At 46.8% G+C, this 22,592-nt stretch overlaps 1 protein-coding gene across 2 annotated transcripts in view; it reads left to right on the top strand.

Annotated features, from left to right (window-relative positions):
* Positions 1-22,592, top strand: part of PLXNC1 (plexin C1) — a 141,794-nt gene that overhangs the window by 106,250 nt on the left and 12,952 nt on the right. For both annotated transcript variants that reach the window (XM_046646768.1, XM_046646767.1), the window contains exons 22-23: positions 10,605-10,782; positions 12,969-13,072. In XM_046646768.1, coding sequence (XP_046502724.1) covers positions 10,605-10,782; positions 12,969-13,072 — 282 coding nt within the window. The remainder of the gene's footprint in view (positions 1-10,604; positions 10,783-12,968; positions 13,073-22,592) is intronic.

The raw sequence follows: 22,592 nt of genomic DNA, 5'->3' as shown, positions 1-22,592 counted from the left end.
TAAATGTGCCGGGTAATTCTAAGGTGTGTCCAGCATGGAGTACAGCACTGGAATCTCGGTGGACAAAAGACAAACTTGGCATCAGCGCCTACTGACTCTCCTTTCACTGCTCGAGGCTTTGTCTTCAAACCCAGGACCTTGGTCCTAACCCTGAAGATGTGCATGCTTTTACTTTGAAACATGCTAGAAGCCCCACAGGTTTCCAAAGAGAAATATTGCAAGTGAATGTAGGTCGGGGGAATCCAGCAGTATTTCAGTTTCGCGAAAACATGGAACCCAGACAGGAAGGAGAGGAAAGGAGAGGCCGGGATTGGGGGCGGGGAAGAAGTTAGATGCCTGCAGCAACTTTTGAGGTTTGCATCCTTTTTAATGCTTTACATCTGAGCACTTTTTCTCCCTTTCATTTTGAAACATTATTTATTTCACAGTCAATTAAGACCATGTGTTTCTGATTTGTTAACACTCAACTCATCATCAAAATGTTTCTTGATGTTGAAGAAATTCATGTCAACTCTTGGATTCTTTTTTTTCCTTTGCAGTCCCTGGGGAAAAGGCTAAAGGAAAATTATGATTCTAGCAATCCACATAAATCTTCCTTTTCAAATACGGATTCACTGGTAGAAAGAGACTGGAAAAGGGGTGGGCCACTTGTTTCTGAGGGCCTTGCCTTTAAAAATGATTTTTAAAGCTTGTATTAGACCTGCCCCAACAACTCTTTCATGGTGGATGATTGTACTAGAAGCCCCAGAGAAGGCACAGGATCTGATCTGTGCCGTGTGACCAAGTGTTCGCAGAAGGTCAATATAAAAAATTTAAGGTTTTTTATTTCTTTTCAGGCAAGTTCCCCCAGCCTTACGTTTTAAGTTTTCTCCCTTCCTCTCTTCTCCCTCCTCCAGACTTTCTCACTTTACTCCACCTCCCAGGCCTGGGCACCCTGTGGTTTGACTTTCTCCATTTGTCTGAGGTGGTTTATGTAATTGAAAACCAGGGCATGTTGAACAAACTCGATTGTGTGTGTATGTGTGTGTAAATTCTTTCAAGGAAAGAAAAGCCCAAGGAAAAAAAATCAACAGCAGCCACATGAACAACTTGAAATGACAGCCGGGTGCCACGGCAGGGACACATTTAAAAAGAGTCCCCAAACTCCTGTTTGGTGAAATGCTCAGAAAACACAGCACCTCATCTAACAACCTAAAAGTTAGGTTTCACACCTCTAAGATTAGGATGTGTGCTCGCTGAGGTGTGGGGTGTTTTCTAGAACATAAAGACATTCTGCCAATTTCTTACACATGAAATCATTATACTTACAAATGGGCTCTGAAAAGTAATTCTTTGTTTGCTGCATCCTGGGAGGAAAATTCCTCTGCCTTTCCTCACATTTAAGCAAAGCCCCATAGAGTCACACTTACTCCAGTATCCTGAGAAGCCATCCTTCTCGCTGAAGGCACTGCAGGCTTCTGTTGAATGAGGCGGTCTGCTCTGACATTATCTTCCTCGCAAGCCTGGCGTCACAGGAGGGTTTGTACACACGCAGGACTCTGGTCTTCCTCTGATATCCAGGGATTCAGACTTGACAGTTAGAAGAGGAGTAAGCCCTGTTGCTCTGTGTTTTTTCCATCTTTTGCCAAATTTTTGACACGTTCAGTTTTGTTGCTGGAGAACCTCAGGCCCTCCCTCGGCGTGCGCTGGGTGGAGAGAACCATTTGAGAGCAGATCGCCTGAAACATCAGAGGAGCGAGTGAAGGATGGAGGAGTTCAGATCCGGGAGAGGGTACCACATGGGAGAAAGGACAGTTGCTTCACTTTGGGAGGAAATGAGAAAACCCAATAACTCGTAGCAAGTATGCTGAATTAGCAAGAGAAGGTTGACTTGTAATCAAAGTTAAGCGAGAAATGGTTTTTTGAACTCTCAAACCCAGGAAATGAGCCCGCCAATCTGCTGTATCTGAGAGATAGTGTCTTGGCACCCTGGGAAACAGGGTTCCGACAAACATCTTATTGTCCTCATTCTCATATCTATGAGAAAGTCTTTAAGGTTATTAGAAATTCTTGAAAAAGCACAGATTCACATCTGCGGAAATCTTAATGCCTCCACTATGATTTATTGAGGGTATATGCCAGCCCACACCAGTCTGTCTTTTTCCCCCCAGCAGTTACCATTTGGGGGACAATCATGTTTACTGAAATACTTCATATGTAACAGAGCCCTCGCTCTCTCTAGCAAGAGTTTCTGGTCCACATGCTTCCTTTAGCGCGGTGGCTCTCCCCATCTCTCCCCAGCTCCTTCTGTTCCATTTAGCTTGTCCTTTCAGAAGATCCATTATCCCCGTAATTAAACAACCCACCATCCTGATTAAGTCATTCTCTGTTACTTCAATTACTTCCCATTGTTCATTAAATCCTGATGTTTGCACTTCAGCAATCTTGTTTTTAATACTCCTAGCATTTGTGGAGAAACAGTGAAGTTAATTAACAATTCTTGAGCTTTTTTTCCCTTTTTCTCTCTACCATAGTGCAAATCATTTCCATCATGACTTGCAGTCATACCGAAACCATTTCTAACTTCATACCTACTGTTCTGAGCTTCCCCATCAAAGAAGTGAAACCATTTTTTATAATCATTTTAGGTAAGTCATTCCCTAGTTGATGGCAAGCAGTGGAAAATGAAAAATTAACGTTCACTGAGGGCTTTAAATGACTTTCCTCTTCATACCCTTTCTTCTGTCACTCATAATCTTGGGATTAGAAGATAATTTAGTTATCTAAATACAAAAGTATTTAATTTTCTTCTTTATGGCTCAAACGTGACTCTATAATTTCATTGTTAAGAACCCTTATTTCTACTTGGACCTCTCAGGGAATGGGACCTTTTCTAGCACATCCTGGTGGAGAGACAAGGCCTATATTGATTTGTCTTTTCTGGCATTGTGAAAGTCAGCATTCCGTTTGAAGTTACTGTTATCCAGAGGAGGGGTCAGCAAACAACAGCCTGTGAGCCAAATGTGGCCCTGCTGCCTCTCGTGATGAATAAAGTTTTATTGGCACACAGCCATGCCCCTTCATTTGCTGTTGTCTGTGACTGTTTTCCTGCTTCAACTGCAGAGTTGAGGAATTGTAACAGAGACCATGCAGGCCACAAAGTCTTAAATATTTACTATCTGGCCCTTTACAGAAAGGTTGCCAGCCCTTAATCTAGAGCTTGACATAATCAAGAAAAAGACCTAGAATCTGTCCTCCCACTAACCCCAAAAGCTTTGGCCTCTTTCCTCTCCTTCTGGGGCCACAGCGATGGAAATGCCTCACCACTCCGCATAAATCTGAAACTCACGGGGTGCTTTGCCAAAAACCAAAAAAACTATAAAATACTCATATTCAACCTAAAATACTGAAATCAGTCATTTGGGGCTAAATCAGACAGAGTCTCACTTGATTCTAGCATGAACAAATGTTAGCAAATGCTAGAAAATTTTGTGAGAGAAGCTTAAGTTGGAGGAAATTCTCTGGACTAAGTTCATTTTTTTTCTTCAAAATGGAAAAGGCCTTCACTATTCTCATTATTCTATTGGTGGCGGCGGGGGTGGAGGCGGGTGGGGGGCGGGAATACCTTGATCCAGGAAGCTTTGGGCTCTTGGTCTTTGGGGAAAGGAAAAGAAGGGTAGACAGGGGAGGTGGGGCAGGCAAGGGCAGCATCGGGGCGTGGGGGGAGCCGGTCTGGTAGGACGTCCCAGGGCTGCTGAATCCAGCTTGAGAAAAACCTCAGATCAGAAGCTCCTCCAACACTTGTATTTAACTCCAGGCTCAAGCTGCTTCCACCAAACTTCTGGAAGCGCTTTTCTCCTCTCTCTTTCTCTCTTTAATTCAGTTTGGTATAAGAACCAGACTTTTCTCTTGACCTTCGTTTGGCTCTGAAGTGAAATTAGAAATATATTTTCTAGGTTTTATTTAATGAAAGCAATTATTGACCTAAGGCCTCTTATGGTAAAGTTGCTGGTTTGTAACAGATTCTTTTAAATTTACTTCCTAGGTAGTAGAAGGTCATACAGAAAGGATGCAGCAACGTCCCTGCTCTTGTCCGCCAGGAATCTGGTGGAGGAGTTAGTGAGGTGCTGGATCATCCTTTTGCCCCCAAAGTGTGGGAAAATGCCTCTTCCGCTGCTTTTGACTAATCCTCCCAGCCCCTTACAGCCTTATTTTTTTCTGAAACTTCCAAGTTGTGTGTAGCGATGATGGATAAAGCCACTAGTGAAACAGGAATGTGGCTATTTCTCCAGGTGCTGTGGGGCTTAAGGCAGAAGGGGTAGGGTTTGGAGTCTGACAGTCTCGGGTGTAAATCTGGGCTCAGCCATTTTGTTAACTGGCTGTGTGACCTTGGGCAAGTTACTCAACCTCTCCAAACCTGTTTCTTCATTTCTAAACAGGTGATCATAAACCCTGACCTTGTATGTTTGGTATGAGGTCAAAAAATAATATATGTAAGGGGCTGGCCCCGTGGCTGAGTGGTTAAGTTCGTGTGCTCCGCTGCAGGCGGCCCAGTGTTTCGTTGGTTCGAATCCTGGGCATGAACATGGCACTGCTCATCAAGCCACGCTGAGGCGGCGTCCCATATGCCACAACTAGAAGGACCCACAACGAAGAATACACAACAATGTACCGGGGGGCTTTGGGGAGAAAAAGGAAAAAAAAAAAAATAACCTTTAAAAAAAATAATAATAATAATAATATATGTAAGACGTCTAGCCATCAGACCTGGCTAGAGGAGCCGTTCATTATTTATTTATCATAGATTTTCTTCTCTAAGCTGTTTTCCTTGTCAACTGTAAGGTCTACTCAGCAGAAACTGTCCCCTCACGATTCTTTTTGGTTGGCTATTTATTGATGATGGGCGATGCGGAGAGTTGATTAGCTGAATCCATTGTCATTAAAAGTACGTCTTAAATGCTTCTGTGCTTGTGTTACTATTAAAATCATTACCCACAACTGGTTATGGCCGATGGCGGACAGCATCCCACTGGACAAAGGTGAACAGGGGGACACACTGATCAACCTGAGCCACCACCTGCCTACAGGGGCTGGGTTGTGACAGGCTGCTAAAGGACCGGGGCTGCCCAGTCTCGTCCTTTCTCTCGGTTCTGGGCCATGCGTTTCCCAAACAGCTTTGCCTTCTCTTAACCCTTCTTGGTAGCAGGCATGTTCCCAAATCCATTAGGATGTGAGTCCACTGCAAGAAACAGAGACCCAAGGTGATGTGGCTTGAGCAACGGAGAAGTTTATTTCTCTCCCACGTGGAGTTCCGGGGTGGGCGGTCCAGCGCTGGGAAGTCCCCGCAGACCTGAACTCCTTCTCTCTTGTCCTCAGGTCACCTCATAGTCTGTGGTTGCTACCCCCCCAGCCTCCTTCCACGTTCCAGCCAGCAGGACATACGCAGGGCTATAGAAAAGGGGACAGATGGTCACCAGCTGTCTTTTAAGGAAGTTTCCCGGAGGTTGACACGTAACACATTTGCTGAATCTCATTGGCCAGCCCTTAATCACATGGCCATACCCAGCTGCAGCAGAGGCCAGCAGAGGTCATCTTTGTTCTGGGTGAATGTGAGCTCCATGGAAATGCCCGTGGGTGGCACCTGAGCCACAGAGTGCTCCAGATTGAGTGGGTCCATGGGACGCCATGCCAAGCCAGGGGAAGGAAATGGATCCGCCCCTCGTGGGCTGTATGTGTCCACGCTGTGTGCTCTGATAGCGTTTATTGAGACCCTCAGGCACACCAGGAATGCTGTTTAGAAGTTTATCACCTCCATTGTCCTTTGGCTTTGCAGTAAAGAGTGTAGACCCATCCTAGTTACGACCCTCACCAGCTCTGTGATCTTGGACACCTGTCTGAACCTGTCTGTGTCTCAGTTTCTTCATCTGTTAAATGAGGCTAATACTAGTGCCCACTTTCTAGAGCACTTGTGAAGATTCAATGAATTAGCAAAGCATTTAAGACAATTCCCAGTGAGTGTTCAGTAAACGCTGGCTATTGTTATTAGACACCTGACGCAGTATGCTCGTCTTCAGCGTTTGTTTTTGTAAATAGCACAGGGCTTCTCTCTCAGATGGCAGGTGGTGGTTTTGGAAGGGCAAGCGTGGTTCTTCAAGTCCTCTAACCTCCATTCTACCCAAAGGAAGTGGGATTCTTTATCTAGACTTCCTGACCTAGAAGCCTGAGTAAAAGGTTAAAGCTTGCTGCTCACCAGTCTACTTAAAATTGAAACCAAGTGCCTCCATGGTTCAGAGGCCCCCTCACATACTGCTGCACATGCAGCCCCTTTCCAGATCCAGTTCAAATGCCCCTTCCTCCGTGCAGCCTTCCCTGATTTCTCTCCCTTTGAAAACCTTACTCCTAGAGGTAATCTCTTTCTGAATCTCTAAGGCTCTCCATCTATACCCGCTACTTTCTACCTGGCATTAGAGTCTGTTGTGTGTCCCGCAGTTGTTCTACCAGTCTTCAGATACTTCCCAGGCAAAATCAGTGCCAGATTCTACTCTCTATCATCTGCAATGCCCCGCACACAATAGATGCTAAGCAGATGGGTGTCGGTGAATAAATTTACCTACCACAGCATCATCAGAGAGCTCTGTCAGGTTAGGTTCATCCAGCTGTAAGTAAGAGACAGTCTGACTAGTGGAGCCTGAAACAGTAAGGGCATGGAATTGCATCCTAGAGCAGATGGTCTGCTGGTAAGTAGCCCCAAGGCTGGTCTATCCACTCAGCAGTGGTATGCTCTGGGTCACCATCTCCATGCTGCTTTCGGCCCTCCCTCCTAGTCACAAAATAGCTGCCACAGCTCCAAGCACTGCTCTCCTCTTTTGTTAGGTTAGAAATCCTTTCCCTTTACTTCTCATTACATGGCTAGTCTCTGGTGCTGGAGAAGGGAGTTGCCACCAGTTCTGTTTCCTACCCTGGGCTGGATATATCTGGCCTGGGTTACCTGGCATCTGTTAGCAAAATAAGAGGAATGATGGCTGTTGATTAGACAACCAACGATTTCTGTTGTCCCAGCTTTGCTGACACTTTCATGCCAAGGAAATAGGGAGAGCCGGAGCAGTTCCTCTTAACACGAACAGAGGGGTAGATTTTGGGGGAAGAGACCAGTGTACAGTTTAGAGCACTTTAGCTATTTGTGGGTATTGAAAATTAATCGCCATCACACAGATTTGGACCTTACTTAGTTTACAAAACATCTGCGTGTTTTGAAAGGCAGGATCACTAAGTATTTAAGAACATGGAGTAGAGTGCCTGCTTCTGTTTTCTTGCTGGTTGATCTTGTGCAATTCACGTAACCTCTCTGTGCCTCAGTTTCTCATCTGTAAAATGGGAATAATAATAGAACATATGAGGTAGGGTTGTTTCTGAGATTAATTTGTGTGTACTAATACGCACAAATCGTTTACCACAGAGCTTGGCACACAGGAAGCACTCCTTAATTTGCTATTATTACATGTCATTATTCAGTGATCCTGTCACTCCTTTGAGATGGGAACCATGAGGATTTTAAGGCTCAGAGAAGTTAGATGACTTGCCCATGCTCCCACAGCCTAGTGCTCAGGGCCCTCAGCCCGCCTGTCCTCCCCACTGGGTCCTCTGTGAATACTTCCTGAGGGTGACAGTTGCGCCTGGTGGCTGGATATTGTTTCTCAGGGGGCGTTTCCTTTTAGCAAATGCTCTGTGAATTATCTGAGAACAAGGACTGCGTCTTCAGGTCTCTCTTACACTCCAGCCCCTAACACTGAGCAGGCACAGGTTAGCAGACTGGTTAAGCGGGTTTTGACCAGGACAGATGGCACTTTCCCGGGGGATCTTCCCACTGGGGAGAGATGCCCAGTGCGCACTGTCTGAGCCTGGGGGTGGGGTCAGGGGCAGGGCGACCGGGGAGCCAGGACCACACTTACACTCTAGGAAACTGCTGCGGGAGCACTAGGCGTTAGCAGCGTAAAAAATGAACACAAATCAACTTTTTGTCTGAATTTACTCTCAGAATTCCCTGTGGACTCTATAAAATGCCATTTTGCTTTTTTCTCCACCCATTTAGCTGTGGAGGCACTGGCAGATTTACATTATTTTACATTCAGTTAAGTTTTTTTTTTCCCCTTGTGGTTATGTTTTTAAGAACATTTATTGCTTATAAAGAGGTGTTTTTGTTTAAAGACAATAGTGCCCTTTAGGTAGTAACAGAATGTTATTTCACAAATACCTGTAAAACTGTTAAACCAGCCGGAGTGGCGGGAGCTCTGATTAAAAGGTGCTTTCCGTTGTCCTTCTCTTTGGAAGCCTGTGAAATAGCTTCACCGCCAAGACTCCCACCGAGAGAAGACCTCCTCGTCGGGAAATATGGGGAGGCAAGGGCAGGTCTATGCAGATCGGAGGGGGCGGGACTAGCGTTTACCTCTCCAGAGCCCCATTTGTGCTGGGAGTCTAGCTTAGGTCTTCGCTGAGAGCCTGAGCTAAGACTGGAGGTTTCCTGGGCTGTAGGTGAGACCAGGAGGCCTGAGGGAGGCCAGGGCGGTAGGAGGAGGGACCCCGTAGCTGAGTGGTTCATGGCACCAACTCCTGGCTCTGCCACTTCTGAGCTGTGTCCCTGAAGCAAGTTATTTGGCCCCTCTGTGCCTTCTCTGCCGTCCAGGATGTCAGGGTGTGTGAGCAGAGGCGTTCGGCATCCCTTCCTCGTGGGTGGCTGACCCAGAACACGAGTGTGCAAGGGAGCGACTCTCTGTTCCAGGAAGGAGACGCAGGTCAGACTAGGATCACCGCTTAACCTCAGAGTTTTGACTCCACAGATTCAGTTTTAATCATTTGACTAGGCCTGGACCACACTGCACTGTTGCATAATTGTAAACAAGATGGTAGGGGCAAGATTGAAAGGCAGGAAAAGGAAGACATGGCACTGAGAACGCTGCCCCCCTGCCCCCTACGGAATTTCAGAAGCCCCTTTGCCGTGCCAGTGGTTTGAAAGTCGTATCGACCAAGCGCTCGCTCGTGAGCCAGACACTGTTCTCAGTGCTTCGTGGTTAGTTCAGCTCATCACACGGGAACCTGGGAGGCAAGTACTGGTGTTATTCCCACTTTGCAAGTGAGAAAACTGAGATACAGAGAGGTTACCCAGCTGGTTAGTGATGGGTGGAGAGGTTGCCCAGCTGGTTGGTGGTGGGTGGAGAGGTTGCCCAGCTGGTTGGTGGTGGGCTTGTACTGAACCCAGCAGTCTGAGCCGAGAGTGATGCTGTGCCCTGTTCTGCTTGCTGGCGGCGTGCTCCTTACTGTGACAGAGATGCTGAGCGTGGAGTCGGAGTCCTGGCTGCTCAATGCCTCTGAGTCTCTGTTTCCACCTGAAGACATACTACTAATAATAATTGTGATAAGTTATAAGAAATAATAACTCACCACTATTATTGTTACTATTATCATCGTCATCATCATCATCATGGAGCCTCTCCTAGCAGCCTGGCCCTGTGCCAACCCTTGGACATACATTATCTCATTTAATCTCCATGATGATGCTAGAAGGCAGACACTCTTATCAGGCCCATTTTAAATTTGAGTTAACCTGGAGGATTCCCCATTCTCCACATTCTATGTGTTTTCTTTTTTTGCACATTTCCATTAGTTAATCATTTTACGTTCCCTAATTACAGCCAGGCTCAAAAGCCTTAAATAGTTGTGCATTTCACACCACACCCAGGCCCCCCTTCCTCCCTGATCACCAAGGTGCCTTGGAATCCACACTGTATGCTTTGCGGATTACAAAATCCTCTCAGCGCTTCCCTGAATCGGTTCCCCCCAGGATCCATATAGGTAAACTCGGTCGTTTTAGATCTGTTTATTCTTAGACAAAGTAAACCTGAAATTGCTTTTAAATTCGTTTTGAAATGTTCCCTAGCTCTGTGTTTTCACACATCCACAGAGGGCTTACTTCCCCAAAGTCTGATTCTGAGGTTTTGCTGCACTGGGAGAATGTTAACTGACAAAACGTTAAGTAATGGCCCTGAGAAGTAGGTAATTAGTGCAGGAATAACAGTACAGGGCGGGGGTCTCAGGGTTTTAATGAGGGCTCGGGAAACTGTCTGACTGAAGATGCTAAAGTGGAGGGGGAGATAAACGTTCCCGTAATTAATGCTGCATATTAAAAAGTGACCTCTGGCGTGATCAATACGGGGACCTCATAACCTTTCCTGTCACCTGGAACTTCACTTCTGGGACTCTGTGGTCCTGTTAATAAAAAAGATAATCACCAGTCTGCCTTCATCTACTGTGGAACCTTTCCACTGTTTTTTCTGAGGATGAAATTAGAAAATACCATTTTTAGAATATTTGTCTGTATATCTATTTTTTACTCTCAGATATATTTATTCAATGCTTGCTCTATAATGAGACTTTTAACTTTCTGTTTTCCTTTCCATTATCCCTGAAAAGAATGGATTATGGAAAAAAGATTAAAGTAGTACGATGCGGTAGGGTGTTTGCTAATGTGCTCTCAGAGGTATTAGGAGGACTCGCCAGGTTTGTGTCTTTTGTGAACGCCTTTCAGACTGCAATTAGCTAATAGACTTGGAAATCTGTTTGTATTCTTGCAGGCATTAAACGTCGTCTTTGAAAAAATCCCAGAAAATGAGAGTGCAGATGTCTGTCGGAATATTTCAGTCAATGTTCTTGATTGTGATACCATAGGCCAAGCCAAAGAAAAGATTTTCCAAGCATTCCTAAGCAAAAACGGCTCTCCTTATGGACTTCAGCTGAACGAAATTGGTCTTGGTAAGGAGATGTGGGAGCTATTTTGTCCCAATCCCCTGATGAGCGTCCCTCCTCCCTCCCCCTCCTCCCTCCCTGCCCCCAGTAGCAAGCTTCTGTTTGGGGAAGCTTATACGGCCAGGGGCCGAGAGACTGCATTGCTCTCCCAAGTGCATCATGATTCCTCCTCGGAAGCATAATCTTTCAGAGATACTGTTTTTTTAAATATTATGTTTGTAAATCAGATTCATGAGATTGCTAACCCTGAGACTGAATGGGATTCACCTTGCATCGAGACGTACGAAAAGGTGTAAGCCCCGTGCCCTCTGTATGTGTTGCGTTTCACGTTGGCATTTGATTTGTTTGTTGTGATACCGAGTGTGTCATTAGTGGGTGGCTCAGACTCTGGGTGTTAACTCCAGCATGCCGGAAAGGTCATCTTCGTCTTTGCTAATCGCCTCCTGCATTAAGTATGTTCTCCAGCCTCCCCCTCCATGAGGTGGCGTCTGCTGTGAATTCATTTTTGGGCTCTATTGGTAGACTGCAGAGGAGAGCATATGCGTGAGCGAGCTCACAGGGCCCCACTTCACTCCAGTGTTCATCAACATTTTAAAGTTGAGCTCCACGCAGCCCTCCCAGGAGACCATCGTGGGATTTGATAGCAGATAATGGGGCAGGAGAGAAGAGTCACATCGCAGTGGTGACAGCCAGAGTAACAAGGTTCATCTCCCCTCCATGTGCAGTTGTAGCCTCAACTAAACAGGCAATTAAAATCATCCCGCCCGGCCTGCAAGTCAAACCTTCTGCTAAAAGGCCATTGAGAGGAGCCTGGGGGCAGTGTCTGGCGGATTTGAGTGAAACCATGCAAATGGGTAGCAACTACATGACCTGGCTTTAAAGAAAGCAAGGTGCTAAGGCACCTCTCCCCCCACTCTGTTTCCTTCTGTCGGATGGACTGTTGGGCACTTGAAGACCATTTTAGCTCATTTGGTTAGCGGCAGGGTTAAAGGGGCAGCCCCCGCCAGGAAACTATCACGTGACCTGGGACCATCCACTGCCTTGCCCTGAGCCTGCCTCTTGCAAAGGAGTGCTCTGACTGCACAGCAGATGGGTGCATGGAGCCTGACCACAGGGAAAACAGCCCAGAGGTCTCAGTCCTGCCACTGCCAAATTGGTAGTAGTGTCCTCACACCGTTTCTGGGTTTGTGTGCATCAGGTATAGGAAGGCAGGGAGCAGGACAAGCCGACTAGAAGCTTCATGTTGTAGTCTGAGGGTAAATAGGGACACAGCGTATCAGCCGTGCCAGGCTTCTGCATGTCTGCTGACCTTCCAAGCTCCTTCCAAGGCTGGCCTCAGAAAACTAAGGCAAAGCCTTAGACCAGCCGGAAATTGTATTGAAATCCCATACCAGAGGCAGCTACATAGCAGAGGCTCACAGACTCAGATGCTCGAAGGGGCAGGAAGTACCATGAAGAGGGGTGTCAGTCTGCCTAGGACAGTGGAAGTGGGGGGCCCGACTTAACTGGGGAAAGACATGCCTATCCAAGGGGTCTCTGCCGCTGAGCTTCAGCTGATGGTTGTCATGCAGGCCTGTGTGGTCAGTGTTCCCAGATGGTCTGGTTTCTTAAAAGAGAAATCAGAAGTCCAAATTTTTATGTGCAATCTTTCGATTTTAAAATGTTGGTGCTGAATTGACATTAAAATAAGTAAAACATTGTGCAGGTTCACAAAAAAAAAAGAAAACACACATCTCTGGGCTATGTTCTGAGCCTAGGCACAAGTTGGCATCCTCTGTGAAGGAGTGTGAACCCTTGGTGTTAGGATATGAGCCCCCACCCCTGCAGAGACCTACAGATCCTAGTTCACAGTGCAGCTGCATGTGAACACACAAACGCACGTGTGTGAGCACACGATTGCCTTTGGAGTCTTCTGAGGATGCGTTATTTTGTCTTCATCTGGCTTCACTTCCAGGCTTAGCCTCAGAGTAAAAGCTTCAGGGAAAAGTGGCCTTAAAATCAGGGCCCCAAACACAAAAACACCAAGCAAAACCCAGGCTGCTGGTCTGGCTGATGGATCTCTGAACCTTCAAACAAATATTTAGCACTTTAAGTTTTATCTATTTATAAATAATATTTGCAAAAGTAATAGGGTAGCATTTAAGAATTCTCACTGTAATTTTAAAAGAGAACGAAATGCTCTTTTTTTCCAGAGCTTCAATTGGGCACACGACAAAAAGAACTTCTGGATATTGACGGTTCCTCTGTGATTCTTGAAGATGGAATAACCAAGCTAAATACCATCGGCCACTACGAGGTAAGAACACGGCTTAGCCCCTAACGTCTCCTTTCTCATCCCCAGTCCTGACCGGGTTGGATAATCTCCAGTACCAGGTAAATTCTTGAAAAGTTACAGGACTCCCACCCATTTTCTGGACTAGTTAGCAGACTGCCTGTTCCTGGGGAGGAAGTTTTCCTTAGTTGCTCGTTTGGAAGGGCCCGTGACTTCCTGCCTCTTGTGGTCCACCGGCTCCCCCGGAGCCTCCTCTCCGGGGGCTTCAATTTTCACGTGGTCCAGTCGCTCTCCATCCTGCAGTTTCAGTCAGAAACTTCACCTTTATGAGGTTCTCTGGCTTTCATGTTCCTCGGCGAAGCCATAGGACAGTTACCATTTAAGCTTGCTGAGAACAAAGCCTGGTGGGTCCGGGGCCTTGACCATGTAACCTTTGGGGTATGGTCCTTTTTCCCTAAAGAAGTTCTACATTCTGCCTTTGCAATATTCACCGATGCCTCCTTTGGCCCCTGACCTGCTGGGTGAGTGTCGAGGTGGGTGAGGGGCACACATCACCTGTCAGAGATCTGAGTGCCCAGAAGCCTGCAGGAACCAGAGAGAGGGGGAAGAGGGGTTCCTGGACACACTGGGACATTGGGAGTCATTCAGCAACATTATCCAGATATTTGTTGAATATCCAGTGTGTGCTAAGAGCTGAGGATGCATGTGAGCAAGAGGAACAAAGACCGGGTCCCAGCCCTAGGGAAGGAGTGGAGAGGGGGCAAGGAAGCAAGCAGTGAGGCGAAGTTATCGTGCTGTGGCTCAGAGCATCTGAGAAGGCTTCTTGGAGGAAGCTGTGACTAGCTGAGACTTGAAGGAGGAGAGCTTAACCAGGAGTGGAGTGCCAGCCCACCCAGCAGGGAAGGGAGAGCATGCGTGTCCTTCCACAGAAGACTTAGACTGGCTGAAACTTCTCAAGGGGCAGGGGCGCAGTGAGAGCCAATAACAGCCAAGGTTGACTCTGAGCTGTTATCATAATGAGGCGCTAATAGCCCTTACTCTGTGGCAGGTGCTGCCTCCACATTTCCCTTGTTTCGGCTCATCCTATCCTATGAGTAGGTAATAGTATTAACCCGCGTCATAGATGGGCACCCTTAGGTCAGGGAGGTTTACCGATAGCTATTCAGTGGCAGAGGCAAGATTTGGACCCAGGTTGTTGGACTGTAGGGTCTGTGGCTTAAGCAGTATTCACACAGCCTCTCATAGAAGAAGGCCTGAGTAGTTGCGGGGGGAGGCGAGACGGGGAGGTGTGGATCATGCAGGCCCAGTTAGCTTCTTCAGGAGTTCTTTCCTCCCAAGAATGTTGGGAAGCCATTGGAGGATCCTAATAGAGGAGATCTGTGTCTCGGAAAATGACTGTGGCTGTGCATGGAGCATGGATATAAGAGGTGCAAACCCGGAAATAGGGAGATCCATTAAGAAGCTGGCTTTAGAAGAATTTCAGGTGAGGAATGATGGTGATCAGAAATGACACAGTGGCTCTGGAAATGGAGATGGGGAGATGGACTCAGAGATGCACAGAAGGTGGACGCCACAGGCCGTGCAGATGAGAGAGATCCTGGAGCGAGGGAGGGGTCAGAATGGCACTCGGGGACGGCTGGGCGGAGGCACAGATGCGAGTACGTTTCCAGAGATGGAGAAGACAGGAGGAGCTGCTTCCAGGCCACTTGGAGAGGAGGAACCTCCTGTCTTTCATGACTGTAAGGTCCCAGGAGGCATGTCTGCACCAGAAAGGCCTTTGGACCCTGCGGGGGTCCCCTCACCCAGAAAGAAGCTGAGACTGTTCCTTGAGCAGAGCTTTCTGGACAACGGTAGGAACAGAGGACACCTCATCCTTGGGCTCTTCGGCTGAGTGGATCTCAGAGCCAGTTTGGAAATAGCTGCTTTGGGTGACACGTGGCCAACGGCTGCCCCTGCAGCCTTTGCTGGAGGGCGCCCAGCAGACAGAGCTGTGCATTAGCAAATTGCTGCTGCGCTCACCCTCCTGCAGCTCGGACTTTCCAACCTTGGAATCATGTTGCCAAGAGCTGTGGGTCTTAGCTTTTGGAGTTGGTAAAAATCTCCAGGGAACTTTCTGAACGTATGTATTCCTATGGGGGGGCCCGCACTTGAAGCGCTGCTCCTGGGAGAATTTAATGAGTAAGAGGAGGGTAGAGTTGGGGCTGCTGCCCTGCCGGGTGGAAGTGCTGAGACGGACTTGCTATGGCATCAGTTTGAAGTTCAGGGTTGCAGCCTGCGGCCGTCTCCTTCTCTGCCTGTGTTGGGGCAGCCAACATGTGACTGCAAGTTTGGAAGGAACACAGCCACAGATGCCCTCCTTTGGTGCCCTTGACTGATGTGCTTGCCTTGCTCAGCTGTGTGGGGAGCAGGGCCACGCTGGTCCGGCTTCTCAGCATCTCCTGGCACCCGTGGGGCATGGGTGGGCCCCAAAGGAAGGGGTGTGGTCACTCACTGCCATTGATAGGGAAAGGTAGGACAAGCCACTCCAGCTGTCTGCCAGGCAAGAGGAAGGCTGTCAGGAGAGACAGAACGTCGGTCTTCACTGAGATTTGGGCCGTGCTGGACACCTATCTGCTTAAGGATGATAATGAAATTAATCCGGCCTGTAGTCACTTCCCGTCCAAGTGATTTATTGGTCTCATACCCTAGTGTTGCCACATGGTGGTAATAAATGACAAGACTAGGACACAGGGGCTTAGAGGATTCTCCTTATGTTTAAAAAGCTAAGCCGTAAGGCAAGGAAACGCAGAGAGCGTGAAGGGAACTGGAGAGGTCGTCGGCCCCATGCTCCCTTGTGCCCAGACCATCTCAAATGCCCTGATTTTCAAAGACCACTACGAAAAAAGTATTCACCACCACCCTCTGCCTCCTAAATCTATGCCCGGTTTAGTAGCGCCCCTGCAGATTCAAAATTTGGAATAATTTGATGGGGCTGAGCTGAAGCTTGCTTTTACCCATTTTGTTAAAGAAAAATTTTCTGCTCCAGCACTTGCATTTCCCTCCAAAGAGACAAGATGCTAATTATCACTCTTATTCATTTACTAAAGCGCCCTAGTTTGAGTCACTGTAAGTGCTTGAAAGCAAAAAACTATATTTCATTTAAAAATAGGGTCTAACTCAGAGTTTTAAGTGATTCAGACTCACCTCCCTCCAATTAGCCCAAATTAGTTAGGTTTTAAAGTTAATCGTTAGTGACGACCAGTTCCTCCTACTATCTAAACACAGTTCCCGCTGCTGGAGTGTGAGCCTGTTTCTTCTCGCCTTGTTCTGTCCTTGAGGCGAACAGAGCGTGGCTGGTGGCCTCAGAATGATTTACTGTTGGTTTATTTGAACAGGTCCCTATAAAGGGGATCTGAAGGCACAGCAAAGATGTAGCATCTCGTGGATCAGATGCAGCCTCCAGAGCCCCAAATGGCCAGTAATGTCCTGTCACCTACAGGATGGCATCCTTGCCAACCCAGGGCATCGGCAAGATTGCTTTCCACGATGGTGACAGTGGCAGCGGGTGCCCGGCGCTGTTCACACGCACAAGCACAGTTCATGTTTACAACTGCCCTGCAAGGAAGGGGCTTTCCTTACTCAGTTTGCATCAGAGGAACGCAGAGGCAGGTGCCTTTCTGCTCCAGTCTCATTCTGTCCTGTGCAGACGTGGGGTAAAGCCAACCTCTTTACAAACATTAAGCCAGAGGCATCTTGCTCCCCTAGAGTTAAATCCTCCCCGAGTGCTTCATTAACTGGCCATGGCTGTGTGTGCGTTTCCTGTGCAGGGGCCTGCGCTGTGTTGTGGAGCTGACGAGGCCAGTCGTGTGTGTGTACAGGGACTGGGGGCCAGTTTCCCCGGGTCCAGGCTTTGTTCCCCTCACCTGCGCCCCTTCACGTGACTTCTCGCTGGACCGTGTTATCATGCCCACACTCCGCTGTGGAGTGGCGTCGAGTGTGCAGGGCAGGTGTTGTGTCTGGCAGGAGAAGCTCTCTACCGATCACACCTCTCCTTCTGAGCTGCAAGGTTTCGAGGGGCAGAAAAGATGTTTAACCACTTGTCGTTGAACAGTGTTCCTTGTGCCGGTGCAGGCTAATGCCGAAATGGTCACTGCTGACACCAAGGTTGTCATTCAAATAGCATTAAAAGCTCATAGGAATGTTCCAAAGAGTCTGCTGGGTAAGCAGTGGTCCTTCCAATCAGGTGTGTCATCTGTGACCCAAGACAAAGGGGTTGGTCTATCTCTAAAGGTCTCTTACAGCGTGAACGACTTTAGACACTTATTTAACAAACAACTGGAGTACTCCTTGTACACTGGGCACTGTTCTGGGGGCTTTGACAAAGAGCAACTCCTTTAGTCCGCTTTACAGCCCAATGAAGTAGATGCTGTCCCTATTCCCATTCTGAGGCACAGGAAGGCTAAGAAGCTTGGCCAAGGTCACATACTCTTCTCACTGATGCCCCAAGGCTGGAAGCAGATGAAAAAGGAATTCACTAGAGACTGTGGCTCTTCTCCGGGCCAGAGGGATAAGCTTGCTCAGAACTGGGCTTGCAGCCCACGCTCCTTGCCTCTGAAGCGGCCTGGCGAGAGAGCTGGGGCCGATTTATGAGAAAGCCTGGTAGTTACCTTCTCTGATGTCAAATTCAAAAGAGTAACTTCGTTTAAAATCTTATGATGCATCCCATGTCTGTGAGTTTATCAAAATGCTTCCTTATTTCTAATCCTGCTTAACATCCTTTAAGGCCAGTATTCCTTGAAGACGACGACAGTTACCTTCATCAAAAGGGAGGCCTCTTTCAGACATCCAAGAGCTAATAGCTCCAGCCCAACAGAAGCACAGGAGCGCTTAGGTGCCCAATTTCACACACACCCTGGGAATACAGCTCAGGGTTTTCCCGACTGTCCTCAGGGGGAGTTTGCTGCTGGCCAGGGCTAATTCCAAGTACACAAGAAAGAAGCACAAGCCCAACTGGCATTTCACTAGTTTCAAGAGTCCTTTAGAGCTCGGTGCTGGGTGCCAGGAACCGTGGGTGTGGTCTGATGGGCCTGTTGAGAATGTTCTCACAGGCCCCTTCCGAACTCTATGATGAGCCCTGAGCCTCCTCCACTGAAGGACTGAGCGAGGTTATCCCTCTGGCCTGAGAACAAAGATTGCCTTTTCATCTGTCTCCAGCCCTGGGGTGTCAGTGGGGAGGGCTAAGGGGAAGACGGGGAGAGCAGTGTTGACAAGTGGCTGCTGGGACAACGCTAACGGAGCAGAATTCTGTTTCCATGTGATGTCATTTTAGGAATGAGAGATATCAGTAAGGGTTTCCATGTGGTGATTTGATTATTGTGTTTGCAGATTTTTTTCTTTAAGGAAAAAGTATAATATTTCAGACCATATTCATATTCAATTGTGAATATAATCAGTGTTCATAATTTTCCATAAAATTCTGAGGCTAAAATTCCAAGTTTCCTCTTAGGATAAACCAGATGAAATTTCCAAAATCTGAACCATTTTTACCCACAAAAATGGCAGTTTCTTAAGGTTAAATATAAGTTCAACCTTATATTTCTAGAAAATCTACTTTTATGGAATTATCTTCAACTTATGCCTATCTTACCACAAAGAAACCTCACCTTCACTTGCAAACGGTTTGGAAGATGAGTAGCTTCTGTTTGTTTCGGGAGTGACTTTAAATTGTTGACATAATTTAAATTTCCATTTCTCCCTGTGTGCTCACAACTCCTAATTTCGATGATGGAAAAGTCTACAGCCATCTCTGCCTCATTCCAACGTGGCCAGCCACCATTGAAGGGGTATGGCCTTGTTGTCACATTGAATTCTGGAGCATCGTGAGAGTAGAAGGAATTTAATTTGAAATTGCCGTGTGTACCAGCTCTGCCCTGGGTTGGAGGAACATTCCTGCCGCAGACGCATCTAGTGACATTAATCTTTCTTTGATTTAATTTGGTTTTCATTCCTAAAGTAGGGGCCCAGAGGGTGCTCCCTGCCTCACAGGAGTAGGGGAGGATTAATGAGTCACCCTCAGGAAAGCATTCGGAGCTCCTCGGATGGAACAAACAGCATCATATTTTTAACACTTTGGATTCTGTGGCACTTTTCAAAAAGGCGTTTCTGTCCTTAACTCAGCAGCAGCTGACTTGTGCAAAATAGAAAATGGAAACCTCTTCCCCTCACAAACATCTGTAAATAAACTAGTTTTCTGTCTCCATGATGGTGTTAAGGTGTCACATGGCGGGCAAATGTTCCAGCCCGGGAGCAGCTGTGGAAGTTAGAAATACACTCACACACGTACATGCGCAAACACACACACAACTCATCCACTAATAAAATGCTTTTACACTTCCTCTCGGGAGATAATTTCAGAGTAAAATTTCCTTGGTACAAGCCGCGTCTGCACTATCTTAATGCCCGAGCACAGCGCCGGCCATGAGTCGTTGCCAGCTCTTGAAAAGACATTTAAACTTCTGGCAGTGCTCCTCATCGGAAGGCCCATCCACGGTGTTTGTGATTATAGAGGAAGGGTGCTCGCTTTTGGCAAAACAAAGCGTCTGACAGTGGCGGAGTATTGGCTCAACACTCAACGGGATCCATTTGGGATTCATTCTTTGACAATTACCCAGGATGAATCACCAGCTTCCTTTTATAAAAAGATATTTATTGGCTTAGAAACAGAGCATATCCAGCTCTTCATAGGCGTGAATTTTGTGACTCTGTTCAAACGTTCTCATAAACTCGGTGTCTGAGTGTTGCTAAGGGGGTGCCTGCACAGACTGTTTACTGTAATTGCATCAGATCTGGAGGAGAATAGAAAAATCAGCCAGAAAACAATGGATGGCTCAAGGGGAGAGGGGAGGAGGGTTGGTAACAACAGCAGAGTGGAAGAGCTCAGTAAGAGTTTAGAATCTGTGCTGAAGACACTTGGCAGAGCCAGATGGTCCCAGCCAGCCCTTGCCCAGTGTCCCCTTCTCCATAAGATGTCGTGAACACCAGCAGTTGGAGGCCTCTGGCCTCAACTTCATGGTTGGCTGGACGCAGCTGGCTGCACAGCTATGCCCGGGGGCTCCTCGCTCTGTGTTCCTTCCTCTGCGGGTGCAACTTGAAGGAGATTAGGCTGTAATCCTTTGGTGCTTGCCCAGCAGGTTTGTACATTCTGATAACCAATGTGCAGCAGGCCAGAAGATAAATTCTTGGTTTCTCCTTTTTTTCCAAACTGTGGAAGGACAGCCCCAAATTAGAATTAGAATTCGGAACGGGCCTAGAGCTTCAGCGTGGAGGGAGAAAGCACTTAGCCGATAATGGTCGGAAAGGACAGGGTTCGTCCTCTCTCCACAGTCCCAGAATGAGGTGAGGGTGTGTGTATCCCCCACCTGCCTCTTCCTTTAGATCTGTTTGTCTTGTATTTTTGTGCACTAGCCCCTAGAACAATTGACACCTCCCAAGGAGTGAGGCCTGCCCTCTGCATCTTAGCATCTAGTCCCCCTGGCCTGAAGGGCACTTCTTCCCCTGGTTGAGTGTCGGGGAGGGACGCACTGGAGGGCCATTTGGTCCTGTATTCCACAGTCCCAAAAGGCCTCAGGTGAGAACTCTTGACTTTATCTCCAAGAGAGGCTATGCATAGGTATTACAATAGTGTATCCATGTGGTAAAAGATTTGTCAAATGTGAACATTTAAAGTCTGTGGTAATTTTTTTTTTTTTTTTGGTGAGGAAGATTCACCCTGAGCTAATATCCATTGTTACTTCTCCTGTGTTTTGGGGTTTTTTGCTTGAGGAAGATTAGCCCTGAGCTAACATTAGTGTCAGTCCTCTTCTATTTTGTACATGGGACACCTCCACAGCATGGCCGACGAGTGGAGCAGGTCCACGCTGGGGATCCAAACCTGCAAACCCAGGCTGCCAAAGCGGAGTGCAGAACCCCAACCATTCCACCACAGGGCTGGTCCCCTGTGGTAATTTTTTAACAGCTGATTGAGATATAATCTATTTGTGAAATATATATTGATATATAATCTGTATACCATAAGGGTCACCTTTTTAAAGGGTACAATGCAATGGGTTTTGGCAGAGTTGTGCAGTCATCACCACAATCTAATTTTAGAACATTTTCAGCACCCCGAAAAGAAACTGTGAACTCATTAGCAGTCACTCCTCATTCCTTCGACCCCTACTTTAGGCAACTACTAATCTGCCTTCTGTCTGTATAAATTTGCCTCTTCTGGACATTTTATATAAATGGGATTGTACCATATGTGGTCTTTTGTGAGTGGCTTCTTTCACTTGGCATTTTTTGAGGTTCACTCATGTTGTAGGCCGTGTCAATACCTCTGTCCTTTTATGATGTGGGGATTTTTAAATTAATACATTCATACAATGCAATAATACACAGTAATTTAAAAAGGACGAACTGCTGGTAGCTGCACAATATGGGTAAACATTGCAGAACCTTATGTTGACCCTAAGAAGCTAGACACAAGAGTGTATACTGTATGATTCCGTTTATCTGAAGTTCAAGACCAGATAAAACTAATCAATGGTGATGGAAGTCAGAATAGGGATTACTTCTGGATGAGGATGGGGTGGTTATTGACTGGGAAGGGATAATGGGGTACTTCTCAGGGTCTTGAAATATAACGTTATATCTTGATGTGGGTAGTGGTTACACTGGTAAACACTTCAGTGAACATTCATTGAGCTGTACACTTAGTATTAGTGAACATTAAGTACTTTCCTTTGTTATACCTGAATTTTAAAGTTTTTATTAAAAAGTATATGCAACTTTTATGATTTTACAAGCTTCTTTTTAAGAATATGATATACCTGCAGAAAAGAGCCCAAACCATAAGTGTACTGGTGGATGAATTACCACAAAGTGAGCACATCCTGTAACTACCTCGGGTCAAGAAATAGAACATTATGGAGACCTCAGAAGCCCCCCTCCTAATCATTACCCCCCTTTCTTCTCCAAACATCTCACATCATAGTTTTGACTTTATTTAGCTTTATGTGAAAGGAATTACACAGTACGCAGCCCTTTGTGTCAGGCTTCTTTGGCTCAACATTATCATTGTGAGGTTCATCCATGTGGTGTGTGGCAGTAATTGGCTCATTTTCATTGTTTTATAATATTCTGTTGTATGGATATGCCACAAATTATTTCTTCATCCTAGTGTTGATGGATATTTGGGGTATTTCCAGTATGGGGCAGTTACAAATAGTTTACCATCAGGATATGTACTTATTTCTGTTGGGTATATACCTAGATGTGAAACTGCTCTGTCATAGGGTAGACACCAGCTTTTAATACCACAGTTTTTAAAAAGCTGTTTCTGCATTTAACATAGTAGGAACCTCAAAAAATTACAGTGGCCCAAGCCTCTCTTGACGTCGAGAGGCTGGGGTGTATCCCAGCGCAGCTTGGTCTTCCCCTCTTCCGGGGCTGGCCACCTCCCATTGGTCCCACAGCATCTCGGCCTCCCCCTCCTGGCACTTGCCCCACGGCATCTCATTGCCTTGTC

Source organism: Equus quagga, chromosome 19 (assembly GCF_021613505.1).
Source record: "Equus quagga isolate Etosha38 chromosome 19, UCLA_HA_Equagga_1.0, whole genome shotgun sequence".
In the NCBI taxonomy this organism is placed as follows: Eukaryota; Metazoa; Chordata; class Mammalia; order Perissodactyla; family Equidae; genus Equus; species Equus quagga.
This window is presented reverse-complemented; position numbering and strand designations above follow the sequence as displayed.